This window comes from Sander vitreus, chromosome 1 (assembly GCF_031162955.1).
Source record: "Sander vitreus isolate 19-12246 chromosome 1, sanVit1, whole genome shotgun sequence".
Taxonomy (NCBI): domain Eukaryota; kingdom Metazoa; phylum Chordata; class Actinopteri; order Perciformes; family Percidae; genus Sander; species Sander vitreus.
This window is the reverse complement of record NC_135855.1, coordinates 8,236,154-8,255,782: the sequence shown is the minus strand read 5'-3', so window position 1 is coordinate 8,255,782 and position 19,629 is coordinate 8,236,154. Positions and strand designations below refer to the sequence as shown.

The 19,629-nt window shown below is 40.2% G+C and overlaps 1 protein-coding gene across 3 annotated transcripts in view; it reads right to left on the bottom strand.

Annotated features, from left to right (window-relative positions):
* Positions 1-5,867: 5,867 nt before the first annotated feature.
* The window catches only part of il16 (interleukin 16), a 77,831-nt gene continuing 64,069 nt past the window's right edge, over positions 5,868-19,629 (bottom strand). For 2 of the 3 annotated variants that reach the window (XM_078259445.1, XM_078259533.1), the window contains exons 23-26: positions 18,447-18,593; positions 14,655-14,880; positions 12,050-12,178; positions 5,868-9,943 (exon numbers count right to left, since the gene is read on the bottom strand). In XM_078259445.1, coding sequence (XP_078115571.1) covers positions 9,777-9,943; positions 12,050-12,178; positions 14,655-14,880; positions 18,447-18,593 — 669 coding nt within the window. In that variant the 3' untranslated portion in view covers positions 5,868-9,776. The remainder of the gene's footprint in view (positions 9,944-12,049; positions 12,179-14,654; positions 14,881-18,446; positions 18,594-19,629) is intronic. The other variant, XM_078259622.1, reaches the window with a different exon arrangement.

The following is a 19,629-nucleotide window of genomic DNA, read 5'->3' as shown; positions in this document are numbered from 1 at the left end:
AAAACAAATTCCTTGTATGTGTAAAAAACGTACTTGGCAATAAAGCTTTTCTGATTCTGATTCTGATTCTGATCTAACTGATCTGATTGATTCAGCATCGACTCATCATGATGACGTTTTATATAAACTTTTTATTGTTTTTGAATTGGATGGATTTTAATTGCTATTTGTCTGATTTAAAGGCTTATTCTGTACAGAACACATGTGATGGTGACGTTTAGTAGGGGAGCACAGGGCACAAAGTAACACTTTTTGGTTTCGGCTAAATATTTCTAAAACCATTCGAGTTTTACTGCTCATATTTTTATACAAGCAACATACATATCTCTGCTACAAGCGTGCACTGGAAGTTTGTTTGTAGGACCTACCGTTCTTGAACAATTCCACCGAGAGTGGCAATGTTACAACCTGCCCCATATACGGGTTATATCACAACGGTTAGTTGTAACACTTGTTAAAAAGTTGGATTTAACACAAATAATTCAATATACATTATATATATACACCTAATAAAACTCTATAAAACACTTCCTTACTAAACTCTGCATAATATAATAGTTTAATTTATGGATCTATTAAAACACATTACCCTTGTGTGTGAAAATATTTGTTAATTTGCACTCTGATTTGTAAAAAACTAACTTTAACAAACATTGTTAAAATGTGTAAATATATTTTTCTTTATTTTTTTATTCAGCAAGACATTTAAACCTTTATGTAGCCTATAGGCTCCATGTGTAAACTTTTAATTAAAATGGTTACTGTGTGCATACACTCATTTTGAAGATACCAAAGTTAAACATTAAACTCACTTTCATTAATAAGGTTTCGGTTAGGCCAATATGTACCAATTTCTTTAAAACATTTAAAACCTTATACATTCTTTCATTAAAAAGGTTTCCATTAGACCAGTGTGTACTCATTTCTTTAAAACATTTAACCATTTAAAAAAAAACTGTGTGTAGGCTACTCATCTTTTTAAAACATTTAAGAACTCAGAGTCACGTGTGTGATTATTGTGATGGCAAATTTACATTTAAGCATGATTCTCTATATTATTTGTATAATTTATTTTACTGTTTCTCTCACAATACTGGAAGGGAGTTTTTCTTATTCTCACATGTTGAAAGTAAGAGCCACAAAGTCTGGGAACATAATGTGTACGCTGAACAGATAGGGGCTACAAGGTCACCCTGAACTATCTGTTATTTCTCCCTGGATAGTTGAGACTTCTCACATAGTTAAGATAAACGGGATGTCTAAACCTTGGGGTAGAAAGTGCTACAGAGGGGAAGAAGTGAAGTGGCTCCTGAATGTCTGACTATGTTTGATTGTAAGAAATGTTGAGTCATGTTTAGAAAGGGGGGGCATGTCTTTCTATCTCACTGGAGATGCATATATACTTTGTGCTTTTTCTTATTCGTGGAACAGACCTTTCACTTAAGCGCTGCGTGCCTTTTGTGAACTGTGTGCTTCCTTGTAAACTTGCAAGTTTATAATAAAATAAAAAAACCTAACTTGGTTTAGTCTTCGACTGTCCTTATTTTGTTTCACCTTCCTTTTTTAAAACATCTACACCTGCTGTACCGAAAACGTCCACCACATTATTCCTCATCACACATGTGACACACATAGTACTCATTCCCTTCCGTACATAGCTCATGGGACCACCCATCACAGAACACACACTTTACCCATTTCTCCCCTGGGGCAGAGGTGGTGAAATGTTCTCCACAGACAACACAATCATCATTAGAGATACTTGCGGTAATTTTTTTTCCCACTGCAGCTTTTTTTGGTATTGTTGAATGCTGTGTTTTGGGATTTTATCTCCTAATCTATCTACTTACTACCCGCTTTCTGGGCTTGGCCACAGCTTTTCTGAGCTTTAATTTTCTCAAAGGCAGAGCAGGATACCCAGAGCTTGGTTTACATCTATTGCCATTTCTAGCCACTGGGGGACCATAGGCAGGCTAGGGGAACTCACATTAATGTTAACCCTCCTGTTATCCTCAAATTTACTAACATCTGTTATCCTTGGGGTCAATTTGACTCCAGGATTTGAAACCTCCAGAAAATGTTGGTAATTAAAAAACGTTTACCAATTTTTTATGTTGATAGCCAAAACTGTCAACTGGAAAATATTGACAGCCTAAACTGGAAAAAAAATGTGGGGAGAGGGACCATAATCATTTTCCATTTTTGGAAGGTAATGTGTCTACTGGTGGTTGAGAGACAACAGAAGGGTCAACCCCAAGAGTCTCATTTTCTTCAGAGGAGGATGCATCCTAATCAGGGTCCTCCTCAACAATATCCTCAGTCTCTGACACATTCTCCTCTATGTCACTTTCACTGTCAAAGAGCTGTGACAAAACTTCGCTGATAGAAAACCTTTTCTTGCAGGCCATTTTCAAATGAGAGTGAGTGAGAGAGAGCAAATCGAGCACCAAAAAAAAAATGGTTTAGAAGGCTGCGGTGCCTGCGTGTGAGCTTTTATGATTGCCCATCCCCTGTGTATCGTGATGCAAACCACCCCTGTGAGAACCATATTTTCCCTCTCTCAGAGTGCGGGAACCATATTTTCCCTCTCTGAGTGCGGGGACAATATTTTCCCTCTTTCAGAGTGAGGGAACCATATTTTCCCTCCCTCAGAGTGCGGGGAACAATATTTTCCCTCCCTCACAGAAGGTGGGTGCGTGTGTGTGTGTGTGTGTGTGTGTGTGTGTGTGGGGTGGGGGGAGGGGAATTGAAGATTGTGAAATTGCAACAACCTGCATGTGAAAGTGACCTCAATTTCAGCCAAAACAATCTCAGCAAATTTTAGGAGGGTTAAAAAATCTCATAAAGTGAAATTTTCATGCCATGGGACCTTTAAGGTCAGAGCATTAGGCCTACCTCTCTTGGGCTCAGCCCGTAGCACATTCCTGACGCTTTAATTAAGTAGTCTCTCAACTTCTCCTCATCCTCTGTTGAAAAACCTTCCTGTGGCTTGAATAACCCATGGTTGGCTCCTGCATCCTTTTTTTTTTTTGCTAACAAATCGTTGTATGGTGACATGGCAGACGCCATAGGAACCCGCTGCAACCCCTAGAAACCCCCCTAGCTTTGCTTCTCCTGCGATTTCTCATTCTGTGGACAAAAGAAATGCAACATGTAGTTGCTCACGCTGTACTTTAATACTTTCAAAATATTGGTTTTGAAACATTAATGCAAATAAAAGACTGTGAGTTAAAAATTGCTCCTTTTGTAGTCTAATTATTGGTACGGCTTAGTTGTAACACCGCGTCACAACTAGCCCCGCTGTGTTGCGTTTACCTCAGGACTGGCTAGCACTTGCTAAGCGATGGTCACATCTTTTAAAATGGTACGATATTTTAGCCAAGAGGACGGTGATCAAGGCAATATAAGATTAGATACACTGACTTTCACACACTCTTTAGAAATCGAAAAATACTTCTGACCAAAAAAATTAATTAATAAATTGTCAAAATCAAAAGTAGCCCTCAGTATCTGGTGTGGCCACCAGCTGCACTAAGTACTGCAGTGCATCTCCTCCTCATGTACTGCACCAGACTGGCCAGTTTTTGCGGTTGTTGTTGCCATCCTGTACCTGTCCCGCAGGTGTGATATTTGGATGTACTGATCCTATGCAGGTGTTGTTACACGTGGTCTGCCACTGCGAGGACGATCAGCTGTGCTTCCTGTCTCCCTGCAGTGTCTTAGGCGTCTTACAGTAGGGACATTGCAATGTATTGCCCTGGCCACATCTGCTGTCCTCATGTCTCCTTGCACCATGCCTAAGGCACGTTCATGCAGATTAGCAGGGACCCTGGGCATCTTTCTTTTGGTGTAGTCAGTAGAAAGGTCTCTTTACTTTCTTAATTTTCTTTTAACTGTGACTTTAATTGCCTACCGCCTGCAAGCTGTTATTGTCTTTTCGACCGTTCAAACAGGTGCATGTTCATTAATTGTTTATGGTTCATTGAACAAGCATGGAAAACATTGTTTAAACCTTTTACAATTAAGATCTCTAAAGTTATTTAGATTTTTACAAAAGTATCTTTAAAATACAGTGTCCTGAAAAAGGGGCGTTTCTTTTTTTGCTGAGTTATATTGTGTGAGACAAGATATGTAGTTCACAGAGCGGTTTCACACAAAACTAAGTGATACTACAACAAACTGAGATTTTCTTCACTTGCAAAATAATCTTTTGAATGGAGGAACATATGTGTAATTCATTCAAACCAGATCAAAACAAATTATCTCTCCACGTTCACTACCACATATATTTCTTTCCGAAAAAGGGTCCCATGGTGTCTCATTTATAAACGTGGCAGACGCACAAAACGGGGCTGAAAATGTGCGTACTCCACTTTCCACGCAAAGGTTGTGATTTATAAAAAACAAACTTGCGGCAGAATGTGGGTCCTCCACGCAAACTCTGACCCATGCGTACGCACATTTTGGAGACAATGGGAATTGGCGAAGCAGATGTTGAGGTGGTGAACTGAAGTCAGACTGCAAAAACGATTACTCGTAATATTTTCAAGTATTGATGCCTCACGCACATTTTTTCACTCCATATCATCCACATTATCATGAAGATTAAATCCAGCAGTGTTATTTGTGCTTGTACTGAGTTAGAATTGTTCCATAAACACCTTGTAAAATCCAACTCAAATCTTTAATAAAAATTCGTTCTTTATGTTTAATCGGCGCTGTCTCACCGTCACATTGTCCGCTACGGAGCGCAGGAGGAGGAGATGGCCCGACTCCATGGAATACAGGATAGCATCAAATACCCTAGCATTAGATAACGGCAGAACACAGTGTAAATAACTAAATATCTGTCTTTATTATGGTGCATAAGCTCTCGCGCAATCATTACACTTAATGTCCTCGTTATCAGTCCGAACTTTAATACTGTTCATGACAAAACCTGCATGAAGAAAAGTGTGTTTGCCTATTACACTTTAGTCTTTAAATTGTATCTCGGGGTTGAGGATACCACTAGTTGATGCTGTGATTTTGGCAAGGTGTTAACAATCACAAATTGTTGTAAACATATAAATACTTCGGTGACCCCTGTGTGTAATGCTGCATGATGGCACTGCTGGCACTGCAGGAGGACTACGCCAATGGAAGAAACAGGAGAGAAAGAGGCTTCAGGGACCATGACAATGACTGGCTAACATACCGATTTAAATTCCCTAAAGCTGTGCTCTTGGATCTATGTACTGAATTGGGTCCAGTAGAGAGGGCAACGCGCCGGAACCGTGCCATCCCAGTCCAATCTTATCATATAGGTCTTGTATATCGAAGCTGTCCCCGAGTGCCGAAATGCCTGCCGTTTTGGACAGTATTATTAATATAGGTAGTCTATAGATCAGGTTTCCCTACACTGCGAGAACAGGCCGAAATTATAATTCAATTTACAGCAATTCTGGAGAGTCTGAGAAGTTTTTTGCTTTTTTTCAGACGTCATGATTCAATGTAACGAAAGAACAACTGCCAGGGTCATTAACATACTGATCAGCATTCATGAGGTGCTTTGCATTGACTATTTATGGTTAAAAATGGGCATGTACAGGCTGGATAAGAGGCTGATTCACGTACGCACACTTAATAATCAGTGATTTATAAAGGGAACATTGCTTACAGATGTGCGTACGCACGGTTTTATAAATAGATTTTTTTTCGGGGGCGTATGCCATTTTTGGCTTTTGGGCGTATGTACACTTTTAGTAAGGATCCTACGCACAGTTTTATAAATGAGACTCCAGGCCTGTACTGTAACAGAAACATTTCTCATAACTATTTTCAAGCCACCTGCAAACTTGGGAGAAAGAAACATCACACAGACTGGCTCAGGTTTGAACAGTTTTTATACAAGTATTTTTTTATTTATTCTTACACCAGATGTAAGTGACTCTATCTGTTTTGTAAATTTATATATTTTAGGCTACCGTAATAGAAAACTTTTTTTGTTTGTTTGTGGTTGCATACAAAGACATTCTATGGTATTATATCTTAATCCTGAGTGCACAATGGGATAATTTGAGCACAAAAAGATTGAACACACAAGTTCAATTTTGTAGAGAAAGTATTACCACACAGTCTGCTACTATCTGTTCTGTGCTTGTTTAAAAATGTAAGTGTACAAAATGCACATTTTCCCTGCATCAAAGTCCTTGCTTACAGTTATGGTTGTGGATAATATAAATATGACATTTATTGAGCACAGGACAGAATGAGTGATCATTTCTCTACAAAAGTGAATGTATATACTTGCACTTTTTTCTATGCTCAAGATGTCCCATTGCAGGCTCAGAATTGAAACACAAATACAACTCCATAACATTCCAGTTAAGATACAGACTGAGGTTGCAGGAGGGTCAAACTGAAAGCTAGCGAGTCAACAAAAGTGCTTAACACTGATCTTTTGATTCCTATACATACAGTACCACTGCTGAGAAAAATAGATGTTTACTCTTATATATATATACTTCTGTTCTTGGACACGTGACTGCATATTTAGTTTTTCATACCATACAGACTAAACACACAGGAGCATTAAAAACCGACACCTATTGAACACCTGTACCTCAAACATTTCACAATGTGGATCAATCCAGTACAACGGCAGCACAGATGTGTTACTGGGCTGTTTTAATGGGTTGCATTGTTCTGTACAGGTGTTGCATTATTGTGACTGATCTCCTTTAGCCCTTCCCTTCTCCTTCAGATTTGTTTATTTTTTTTTATTTTTGAGGCCTTTATTTGTATAGGACAGCTGAAGACATGAAAGTGGAGAGAGAGGGGAATTGACATGCAGCAAAGGGTCAGAGTCGTACCCTGGGCCGCTGCGTCAAGGAATGAGCCTCTATATATGGGCGCGCACTCTACCAGGTGTGCTATCCTGGTGCCCCTCCTTCAGATTTGTGAAAATGTCTGAACGGTCTTTGGTGTTTTTTCCCCTTGACATCTCCTCCTAGGCAGCGCGGCAATGGTTATGTTTAGGGTTAAGGTTAGGGTTAGCTGCCTGGAAGGCGCCGTTGGAGGCAAAAAACACCATCGAGCTGTCTGAACCGAGTCAGACTAAGGGCAGGGTATCATTAAAAAAAAAATTCAATACCGATACCAATTCCCTGACTTCAATACCGGTTCCTAAACAATACTTTTTTCAATACCAATATTATAAAATCTATTTTAACAAAAAGAAATTACAACATTACGGCCCATATCTTTTTTCATTTTTTTCAGCTTCTACTACGTGAGCCCAGTCTCTGTGCGTAAAGTAGAGTTTTGTAACGTCAGCCAATCAGCAGCATTAGTAGATCCTGGTAGAAGCATGCTGCATGCTTATTGGCTCACTCTCGCTGATAAGATTTACTCCTTAGATTTTAAAATTGGGTATTGAATGACGAGGCATTTTTATTGATACTCGACACTAAGGAGGCACTCGGGTGGTGCCTAAAAAAGTATTGAATTCGGTACCCAGCCCTAGTCAGACTGAGCCATTATACAGACTTGGAGACTGATTAGTAAGGCAGCTGTTGTAGCGAGGGGAGAGAAAACAGACCACCTGACTCACATTAGCTAAAATCAGTTTTTCATGATATGTCATGGGACTCACGTGGCCTGATTAGTTGCTTTCTGTTTTCATACTGTGACGGATAGAGCGGATAAAACTGCTTGGTACACATTTTTCTGGCCTACATTTTAAATGAAAAGCCTCTTATTTAGCCAAAGTTTTGGCAAATATAAACTTTTAAGGAAATATTTTAAGAAACATGTATTCAACACGTCATTCTAGACATAGTGAACAAAGAACAGCTTTCCAATGAGACCAAAAGAGGTGGCGGTTGTCATGCAGGAAAAGAAAACTAAATAGTTTGCACAATTGGGCTATTTAAGTTACAAATACACAACACACAAATGAATATTTCATCCTCTCAAATTACTTAATTCATGTGCACAAATTAGATGAGTGATTATTTTATATTAATGAGCATTCATTACATTCAAGCCATTGCCAAATTAGTTGATACAAAGCTAAGACAGAAACTACGCACTATAGCTTTAACAGAACATCGCATTAAACATAATAGCAAATTAACAAAACTGCATTAAATCTAAGCAGATAAATTGCCCATGACCTGACAATCTAATCTGCCAATAATAAGACATGTAGCAGTGGGAAGTGAAGTTACAGTGTGTTGTGTATACTCCAATCAGTTACTGACGGGCATCCAGAGTGCTAACAGCTGGCTAGCAGCTGTGAATATATTCCTTTATATTAATGTCTTTTTGGTCACCACATTTGTTACATTAGCCCCTGTCCCCTCAACACGTTTTGTACTATTGTGATGCTAGTACATTGGATATTGTTTCAGTAATACTGGTCACACCACTGTGTAGCCTAATGCTGGCAGAATTAACAGGGGCAGTTGTCAGACCATGAACAATCTGATCTAAATGAGCCGCTTGGATTTCATGCAGTTTTGTGTTAATTTTGATGCAGATATATGCACTCAATTTAAATCTGTCTTATTTCCAGGATAAAGCCTGGCTCATTCGCCGGATATCAAGCCCCTTCCGCTCTCTGTGTGTTGCCATTCTCAAACTCCGTTCTCTTTGGGAAACAACAAACTTTGAGCTAGCAAGCTACACGCTGAAAATGGCTTTTGAAAGTTTTGAAGACAATTTGGATGGTGCAACCACGCAGGCCTGCTCAGTTCTTTCAGGGAATGATTGTAAAGATTTACAAAGAATATGTTTACGGCATTTCCTCTGGGACCGATTGATGGGATTGCTGTGGACGAAGTATCACACAGCGATACACTGGTAAGAGCTAATGATGATTTAACCATGTATCCAGCTAATTCAAATAGCTCACGTTACTGTAATGTGTGAACAGTTAACTTCATTTAATATTGTATGTGGCGTTTTCTTTTGTGGGGTGCAAATGTTCCACCAAAAAAACTTCCTTCACTAGACTATTTTGCAGAGCAACTGTCTCTGCTTACTCCACAGCGCTGTGGAGACTATTTTGCCTGTTGTGTGATCCCTTAATACAAGAGTACAAATTCAGTAATTTGAGGACAACATGCATTCATTTGGACGCGCAATTTATTAATTTGAGAGCATGACTCATGTATTTGTGTGCATACATTTGTTTTGACAGTGGCCGGGCTCTGTATTCAACAACTCACAACTAATTTCAATGTAAACAAAACAGCAGTATGCAGGATAACCCACAGACCTGAGACTTATTCACAGGAACTGGGACAAATGGCGAGTTACCAGTATAAGTGGATTATAGGTGAACTGACCATTTAATAAACTTCAATATCTAATCAGAAATATGATATAAAAATACTAGAAATGTATTCAGAAGTTGGCTGATACCTGATTTCTATGAGACTGGTCATTTTTTGAAGAAACAACTCGCACATCTAAAAATTCTTCTGTGCAGGTGCGTTGGAAAATAACATCAACTTGGAAATAAAGGAACAAATCCCGCATTCTGCTTGTGCTTTAGCATCACAGTTTATTTACAAAATACTAATGTTTCGGTCCCTCCGGACTATTTTCTGTAAAGGAGCCCTGGGACCAAAACATTTTTTGAAAATTGAGTGCAGGATTTGTTTCCAAGTTTATGAGACTGGTAGTAAAAGGCCAACATCTGTGTGCTGTTGTTTTTTTCTCTTTTCTTTTTCTTTTTCTTTTCGGATTCATTCATCTGTAAGAGGCTCCAAACAGCTGTGTGTGTGTCATTCGGCCCCCCCCTGCTTCCTCCGGATCACCGCGGTGATGGCTCCTTCAGGTAAAGCCTTGATCATGTTCCAGGCCTCGAAGCGAGTCATGTCCTGCAGGCTGACTCCCTGGACCTGCAGCAGCTCGTCTCCACGCTGCAGACCAATCTGCTCTGCTGCTCCGCCTGAAACACACACACACACACACACACACACACACACACACACACACACACACACACACACACACACACACACACACACACACACACACACACACAAAATGACAAAGACTCATTTTAAAACATTTTACTGAGCTAAACATTTTTTAGACACAATCATTTTGTCACTGTTAAAGTATTTGACATAAAGGGTGACCAATAGCATTGATTTTGGAAACAAAGTCAATGAAATATGGAGATACAAGGTTTGTGGCCGACAGTGACCAAGTGAAGATTTGTTAAGTGCTTTGGGGGCCTTCTGTAAGTTATTTCGGGTTAAAAAGAGTTTGAATAGTAAAATATTTAATATTTCTCATATCTAAACATCATAATTTGGGGCCCGAGGTTGCCCACCTAGCTACCCTACTTTTCACTGATACAATATATTCAATAACTAAAATAAATGTTTCAATAGTAATTCTCATTCTACACCATTTCAGATCCAAACTGTTGTATAAATTGCAAATGTTTGTGTATTTCACCGGTGTTTCTGACCGTGAGTATGTGGGTGTGTGACGCAACCCTACGTCACTACGTGATAGCAGGTGTGTTGCTCAGGACCAAAGGAAGCGCAGTGTTGAGTGTGAAAGCTGTTTGGATGAGCGGGCCCTGCACTACTTTCACAAAGAGCCAAATAAACCAGAGAGAAAACTGCGACCAAGCATTTATTTCAGTAGTTACAGCTTTCATTCCCCAGGCTCCATTTCCAGTTTGAAAATGATTACACACCAGGAATGAATCCCATCTTCTCCTGCTTTATGAACCGAGATATCTGAATTGTCTCTCCTTTTTATGCCATTGATTCATTCACAGTACTCTGAGAAATTAACTTTCTTTCCCTGATGGTTCATTAGTGCTGGTTACTTTTAAATTATTGGAAACTGTTTCATTGTAACTGTAAATCAAATGCTATAATGTCAGCATCATGAGTGTACAGGTGAAGCCACAGATAATTTCCTGTCCCTCCGTGCTGGGGCACCGGCAGGTACGTGATGGGTCCCTGGCCTTGCCCAGGCTGGAAAAAAATCCCCTGCGATCACGTAGTGCAGGTGTGGAGCCGACTGATAATGCCTAGGGTTGGGTACCGAAACCCAGTGCTAATATGGCACCGGTGCCTAAACGACTGGTATCTACCGGACCGAACAGCAACGAGGATTTCGGTGCCTCATAAATGTCTGCGCTTCTCTCTGATGGTCCGAAACAGACATTAGAGACAACAGAAACATTGCTGCATGTCACACTACTTAACACTACACTTGACAGCAGGTAACGTTAGCCTACTGTTAGCTAGTAGCTGGATTAAACATGGTTAAAATGCAGACAGCTTAAACGGTGTGAAGTGTAACTGTATTTCACTGAGGATTCCAACACCAGGATGTTAACAGTCTGGAATGTTGCTGCTGTTATCGGAAAAACGATACAGACTTCAGTTGAAACTGGTAAGCCTCGTGGTGCATTCAAAGTTATTGTAAAATACCCTTTTCCCATCTGGTGGTTGTTTTAGTCATTTAACAGCAATTTACTAGCAATTACTAGTGAAATTAGTTATTGTTATAAGTTATTGTTTATACATTTTTAATGAATCATTTAATTTTGACCATATAGCCTTAGCAATAAACAAGCCATTATTGTTATAAGTTATTGTTTATACATTTTTAATGAATCATTTAATTTTGACCATATAGCCTTAGCAATAAACAAGCCATTATTTAATGTCATTTTGTGCTCTTCTAATTTAAAAAAAAATCTTATTTAAAAAGTATTGGTTCAGGTGCTGTTTTGGCACCGGCAACCTTTTAAAAGTATCACTTTAGCACCGGTATCGGAAAAAATCCAAACGATACCCAACCCTAGTAACGCCCCTAAGCGCTGTGTGTGGAAAACCAGTTGCAATGGTTTATCTATCCACCAGGGGGAGCAGTGATTATCGACGCTGAAGCCGTTTACAGGTCTAGAATCAGATGTTCTTATTCAATATGACGTGTAGCCTACTGTTTGGGGGAGTGTGCCCTTCTACACAGGACATTCGTATGGATTCCATTTCATAGTACGCACAAGAACCCCCCATACCTGTAAAGATCCTGTTGATGACTAAAGGTCTGTCTCCATGGATGGAGCCTTTTCCTCCCTCCAGAGTGAAGCCAACTCCTCCAGCTGTTTTTTCCAGCTCCACACTCACCGGAGCTCCCTGCTGCTCCTCTGCAACACAACAACACAATAACCAAACAGGGCCAATGTAGCCTGCCGTACCTTCATTGTACAGCTGAAACTTTCAATCAATAGGTGTACAGTAATTTATCTCATACTGTAGTAAAGCTGCAACTAACGGTTATTTTCCCAGTCGATTAATCTGTCCATTATTTTCTGGATGAATGGATTAGTTGTTTGGTCTCCAAAATGTCAGATAATTGTGAAAAACGTGTTTCCTAAAGCCCAAGATGACGTCCTCAAATGTCTTATTCTGTCCACAACTCAAAGATATTGAGTTTACTGTCACAGAGGAGAGAAGAAACTAGAAAGTATTCACATTTAACAAGCTGGAGCCGCTTTTATGGAATTTTACCGTACAAAAAACACCTTTCACTCCAAATGGAGCTTCTGTCCTGTTTGAAATGCCTCGCCCCCACATTCCTGTTTGAAATTCTCCTTTGTGGTTAAGATTACCTCTATTGCTATCAGAAATTTGTAACTGTTTTAGTTTTCCCTGCAGGTTCGCTAATCTTTGACCTCTAAGTTTCTTCTGATATGTGGTAATAAAAATAACTTTCCTTCTCATTACGGCTTTCAATGTGTCCCACACAATTGTTGGTGTTACTTCTCCTGAATCATTAAATTCTAAATACTCTTTAATGTCTTCTTTAAGTTTCTCCAGTATTTTTAGGTCATTAAGAATGTTTGAGTTTAATTTCCACTGCGTATTTCTTATTTGCTTTTCCAGAATTAATGACATAGAAATCGGGCTATGGTCTGAAAGGTCAATCGTTGCAATATTACAGTCCTTTATCTTAAATCTATCTTTACTAAACATGAAGAAGTAGTCTATCCTCAAGTAGACTGAATGTGGAAAAGAGTAATGTGTATAGTCTCTACTGGAGGGGTATAGTTCCCTCCACACATCTATAATGCCCAGCTCGTCCATAAGTGATTTCACTTTCTTAATCAGGGGCCTATTCTGAATAGCTGCTCCTGACGAATATAATGCTGGGTTTAGCCTGATATTAAAATCCCCTCCACAGATTACCACCCCCTGAGAGTTGACCATTAAGTCGAAGATACGTCTATAGAATAACCATTCACTTCCTGGTGGGGCATACACATTCAATAATGTTATTTCAGTCCCCTCTATTCTCCCTGTGATGCTAACAAATCTCCCCTCTTTGTCCTTAGTCTCTGAAAGATGCTCGTAGTTAAGTGTACTTGATATAAGGATGGCCACTCCATTAACGTTAAATGAAATTATTTTCACAGGTCCATTGTGCATTTTGTTTTAACTGAAATAAATGATCACTCTTCCCTTCATAATAAGCAGTTAGTAATCCCTTCTCCATCAAAAAAACAAAACCAGTAACCAGAACTACAACAAGGAAAATCTTGAACATTAAACAAGACGACTTTCCACCATACTTCCAACGGTGAGGTCTCTTCATAGACCTGTCTGAGTCTGAGGGATAACCTCTGTATCCTAAGTGGACTAGAGGGCCCTCAGCCTTGATGGGAACCCTTTTTACCTATATATATATATATATATATATAGGTAAAAAGGGTTCCCATCACTATTCAAGTTTTTCAGACATGAACAAATATATATATATATATATATACATATATATATGTATATATTTGTTCACGTCTGAAAACTTTTCCCTGTAACTTGCTTCGCTGCTCCGAGGTGTGCGCCGAGTTCTGCCATGACCACCGCTGGATCTTCTCCAGAAGCGATTTAGGTTCCATAATTACTTTCACCAGCAATCCCCGCGCTGCTAGGTCTGACGTTGCCTCCGCCACCGTCTCGTAGGTTTTAGTGCCGTCCTCGAAGAAAAGATTGAGCCGGGCTGGGAACAGGGTTTGAAATCTTACGTTGTTTTCCTTCAGGACCCTCCGTGCCTCTGCGTATTCCCTCCATCTGGCCAGAATGACTGGTTCATAGTCGTGGTTGAGGCTAATTTTGCCATTATTCCATGTGAAGCCTTTCTTTTGCCATGCAAGTTTGAGCACTTCTTCTTTCGTTCTAAAACTGAGGAATTTGACGAGACGCGATCTGGGCTGCGCGCCAGCTGGGGGCTGAGGCGCTAGTATTTGTATATGGCGTTACTGTATATGTGTAACGATAACAGAGATTTTCAAATTGGTTGGTGTTTCCGGCAGAGAAGCTGCAGCAATGGGCAGTATGAGAAACATAATATCTGTTTTGAACATCAAAGCATGTTAACCCATTCTAGTAGACCCGAGTAGAGTACAAATATGACGCTGAGAAGGAATATAATAGGGGCTCTTTAATAGTTAACTAATCGATTAATCTTTGCAGCTCTGTACTGTAGTACAGAATGTGAAAACTTTTCGGGCTCATGTTCTGCATACATTGATACCCCTGTTGTTAGAAAAGCATTGGGAATCTGGAGAGGCTCAAACACTCGATGTGTTCCGACTACACCCATGTGTGTGTTGCATGAATCACCTTCAGGGTGGGGCTCTTCACTCCTGCAGCCTTCCTCTCTTCCTTCCTCGGCCCTCTTGCAGACGACCACCACGGCCAGCTTGAGACTGCGGGCCTGGCGCAGGGCGGCAGTGGCGTCGGAGTGTGTCACACCGCGCAGTGTTTGTCCATTTATAGACAACACCTCATCTCCTTTCTGGATGGTGCCCTCCTGAGCCGCCAGGCCGCTGGGAAACACTCTGTGCACCTGGGCGGAAGACAGACACACACGCACGCACGCACAAACACACACACACACACACACACACACACACACGCACGCACACACATTCAGAGAGTGTGTATGTGCCATTGGCTGACAGTAGGGCTAAGTTAAAATAATTGATTATCCAATTACAATCAATCTTTGTTTGAGTTATCTGATATCGATTAATACAATCCCGAAATCTTAATATTAGTGCTGTCAGTTAAACGCGTTATTAACGGCGTTAACCCAAACCCATTTTGACGGCGTCAATTTTTTTATCGCGAGATTAACGTTCTTTTTGGCCTAGCAAACTTTGTAGTTTTTTTCACATGCTGTTGCAACAACTAGTAACGTTAGAAAAACTACAACACCACACCGGATCTAGCTAGACCAGAAACAAAACAACTTAGTAATAGGCAAACGTTACGTTTTGAGTGGATGGCGAGTGCGAGACGCCGAAATGGATGCCAATAAGATTCTGAATGGAAAGTTTACTTTTAAAAAGTTGCCAAATGGTTCTATTGACAAGACCAAAGTGATCTGTGTGTTTTGTCGTTCTGAACTGAGCTATCATCGCAGCACGTCCAGTCTGAAATACCACTTGATGGCCAAGCACACAGCTGATGCGAATTCTCCGCCCCCTTGTCAAAGCCAGGCGACAATGGATGACTTCAGACCATAGACTGTATATTAATATTAACAGTCTATGCTTCAGACAGAAGCACATGGATACCACAACTAAGAACAAACTTACTGCAACCATAGCTAAATGGGTGGCTACTGCATGTAGGCCTTTTCCATGTTGATAAGACCATTAGAATGAGAAAAAAAATAATGGGACAAAAAGAAATCAAGGGACATTTAGAATAGATAAAAATGCGCAATTATCGCGATTAAATATTTTAATCGTTTGACAGCACTACTTAATATATGCCTTTTCACCATGAATGGATCTGTAAAAAGGACAGGTAAAAGGGGGCATTTGATCAGAATACAGCATAGAAAATCTGCCTAGGAAATAGTAAATATTGGTTAGGATTTTCCCTTGTTTTCATTTTAAACAAATTGTATATCCGAATCCAATACACATTTTCTCCAGGCTCAGTCTGCCACTTTAACAGAACAGGCAGAAAAGTACTCTAAAAAAAGGCTCTTCTTTATTGCATGGTTTGTGCTCCCTCCCAGCATTAATCAGAAATGCTGTAATATGGTTCAGTAGGCCTTTTTCATCTGCCATTTTTAGAGAGGGTAACTCTAAGTGTACACAATTAAAAGTAATTCCGGTAATACCATACACAACTACATCCTCACTATACATGTATAGGACAGCTACAGATATAGAAATACAACCGTGCTAGTCAACCCTGTCTTTTGCATTTGGCTACAAGTTTTCCTCTACCTTATGTTCTCTCTTGCAACACACTGTGACAGAATTGTTTTTTCCTTTGCAATCTTCTGCAGATATGTCCAGCACTGTTTCCAAGAGATACAGTGGGGCAAAAAAGTATTTAGTCAGCCACCAATTGTGCAAGTTCTCCCACTTAAAAAGATGCGAGAGGCCTGTAATTTTCATCATAGGTACACTTCAACTATGAGAGACAAAATGAGAAAACAAAATCCAGAAAATCACATTGTAGCATTTTTAATGAATTTATTTGCAAATTCCTCGGGAAAAAAAGTATTTGGTCACCTACAAACAAGCAAGATTTCTTGCTCTCACAGCCCTGTAACTTCTTCTTTAAGAGGCTCCTCTGTCCTCCACTCGTTACCTGTATTAATGGCACCTGTTTGAACTTGTTATCAGTATAAAACACACCTGTCCACAACCTCAAACAGTCACACTCCAAACTCCACTATGGCCAAGACCAAAGAGCTGTCGAAGGACACCAGAAACAAAATTGTAGACCTGCACCAGGCTGGGAAGACTGAATCTGCAATAGGTAAGCAGCTTGGTGTGAAGAAATCAACTGTGGGAGAAATTATAAGAAAATGGAAGACATACAAGACCACTAATAATCTCCCTTAATCCGGGGCTAAACGCAAGATCTCCCCCCGTGAGGTCAAAATGATCACAAGAACGCTGATCACACACAGGGGGACCTAGTGAATGACCTGCAGAGAGCTGGGACCAAAGTAACAAAGGCTACCATCAGTAACACACTACGCCGCCAGGGACTCAAATCCTGCAGTGCCAGACGTGTCCCCCTGCTTAAGCCAGTACATGTCCAGGCCCATCTGGAGTTTGCTAGAGAGCATTTGGATGATCCAGAAGAGGATTGGGAGACTGTCATATGGTCAGATGAAACCAAAATAGAACTTTTTGGTAAAAACTCAACTCGTCGTGTTTGGAGGGGAAAGAATGCTGAGTTGCAGCCAAAGAACACCATACCTACTGTGAAGCATGGGGGTGGAAACATCATGCTTTGGGACCAGGACGACTGATCTGTGTAAAGGAAAGAATGAATGGGGCCATGTATCGTGAGATTTTGAGTGAAACCTCCTTCCATCAGCAAGGGCATTGAAGATGAAACATGGCTGGGTCTTTCAGCATGACAATGATCCCAAACACACCGCCCGGGCAACGAAGGAATGGTTTCGTAAGAAGCATTTCAAGGTCCTGGAGTGGCCTAGCCAGTCTCCAGATCTCAACTCCATAGAAAATCTTTGGAGGGAGTTGAAAGTCCGTGTTACCCAGCGACAGCCCCAAAACATCACTGCTCTAGAGGAGATCTGCATGGAGGAATGGGCCAAAATACCAGCAACAGTGTGTGAAAACCTTGTGAAGACTTACAGAAAACGTTTGACCTCTGTCATAGCCAACAAAGGGTCTATAACAAAGTATTGAGATGAACTTTTGTTATTGACCAAATACTTATTTTCCACCATAATTTGCAAATAAATTCATAAAAAATCCTACAATGTGATTTTCTGGATTTGTTTTTCTCATTTTGTCTCTCATAGCTGAAGTGTACGTATGATGAAAATTACAGGCCTCTCTCATCTTTTTAAGTGGGAGAACTTGCACAATTGGTGGCTGACTAAATACTTTTTTGCCCCACTGTACATCTGATCATGTAGCTGATTATCATACATTTTCACTTCCATGAGGAAAATAATTCCTCCTGGGTTAAGGAATAAACCCAAGGTAAAGGCTGATTTATGCTTCTGCGTTAAATCCATGCCGTAGATATGTACGTGGAGACACCGACCCTACGCCGTACCCTACGCCGTACCCTACGCCGTACCCTACACCGTAGCCTGACGTGCACCTCTCGAAAAATGTAACTACACGTCGCTCGGCTGTGGCTTGGTAGCGTTGCATTTCCCCCGACTCATTTCCTGGTTCTCCTTCTCCATAAACAACATGAAATCAAGGAGAGGATTACACACACACACACACACACACAAACACACACACCACACACATGCAGACCCTGCTATTCTCTTACAGAGATCGACGCACACATCAACGCACATATACGTACAGTATAAATGTCAGGCCATTTATGTAGGCTAAGGTGAAAGCTCTGCGTGGAGCCTCTGCAGAACTATAAATCACGCTTTACCCTTGTTCTCCTGTGCTCACTGTGAGTGTGTAGAGCGCTGCTTACTGTCGGAGCTTTGCTCTCCAGGTCCGAGCCTCCCGCGATGCTGAAGCCCAGCCCAGCTCCCTCCTCTTTATGCAGACTCACAACATGGATGTCCACCAGTTGCTGTGGACAAAAAGGCAGAGTAACTACTTCAGTTTGTTTCTTCTTTATGTGATTAGCTCAGATTAACTGGCTTGTTACCAGCAGGCATTGTTCACATCACCAAGGCGATACTGTGTGTGAACATTTCACTACATCTAAATCTAAAAGGTAAAGATGATGGTCATGAGTTTATTATGTGAAATCCTGTTAGGGTTGTTATACATGGAACACAGTGCAGATCCATGATGCCTCCCAGATGGCCGAGTATGTCGATGAATTACGTTTGCCAGGTAATATTTAATTAGCATAGGGAAACCCATATAAGGGCAGCAGACCTATGCACCGTGTGCAAACCACAACCCAACTGACACTTGACAGGTCATTGTGGTTATTGTGAGCAGTGCAAAAAGCAATTCAAATTGAATTCAGTTCAAAAAACACAAAAGAAAAACGTTATTTATTTATTATTTATCACAATTATTTATTAATTTAATAATTTTAAATGTTTACACTTATTAAAGATGAATAGGTCTTGCCTAAATGACAACACAATTTGACCAATATGCCAAAACACACACATGCACACACATACACACACGCATGCACGTCATCTATCATAAAGTCGCATTGGCCTCTTTGGTTTTCAGTAATCAGAGACAGTAGCAGTATGGCCTGTACAGTATACATGTTTACAGTAACTACATTAGCATTTCATTATGTAAAGATATGGTTCAGCAGGGTTCAGTGTGCTGCATCAAACCAATGTGCTGACTGTAATCCATCCATCATCTGACCATGAACTGATGAAAACATTTCAACATTTCAACCCATATTATGTTCCTCTTAAATATAGGAACTGAAATTAGGAAACTTTGCTGTAATAGTTAAAGGAATAGTTCAATATTTTAATAAATATATATATATATATATCAAATTTACCATTTTAATTTCAGAAAATATCCCAAAAAATTAACGTAAATTTACGACTTTAATCTTATAAATTTGAATTTCTTTCTCGGAATATAACCCCTCTCCCGGGTCTGTAACATAATTTTTT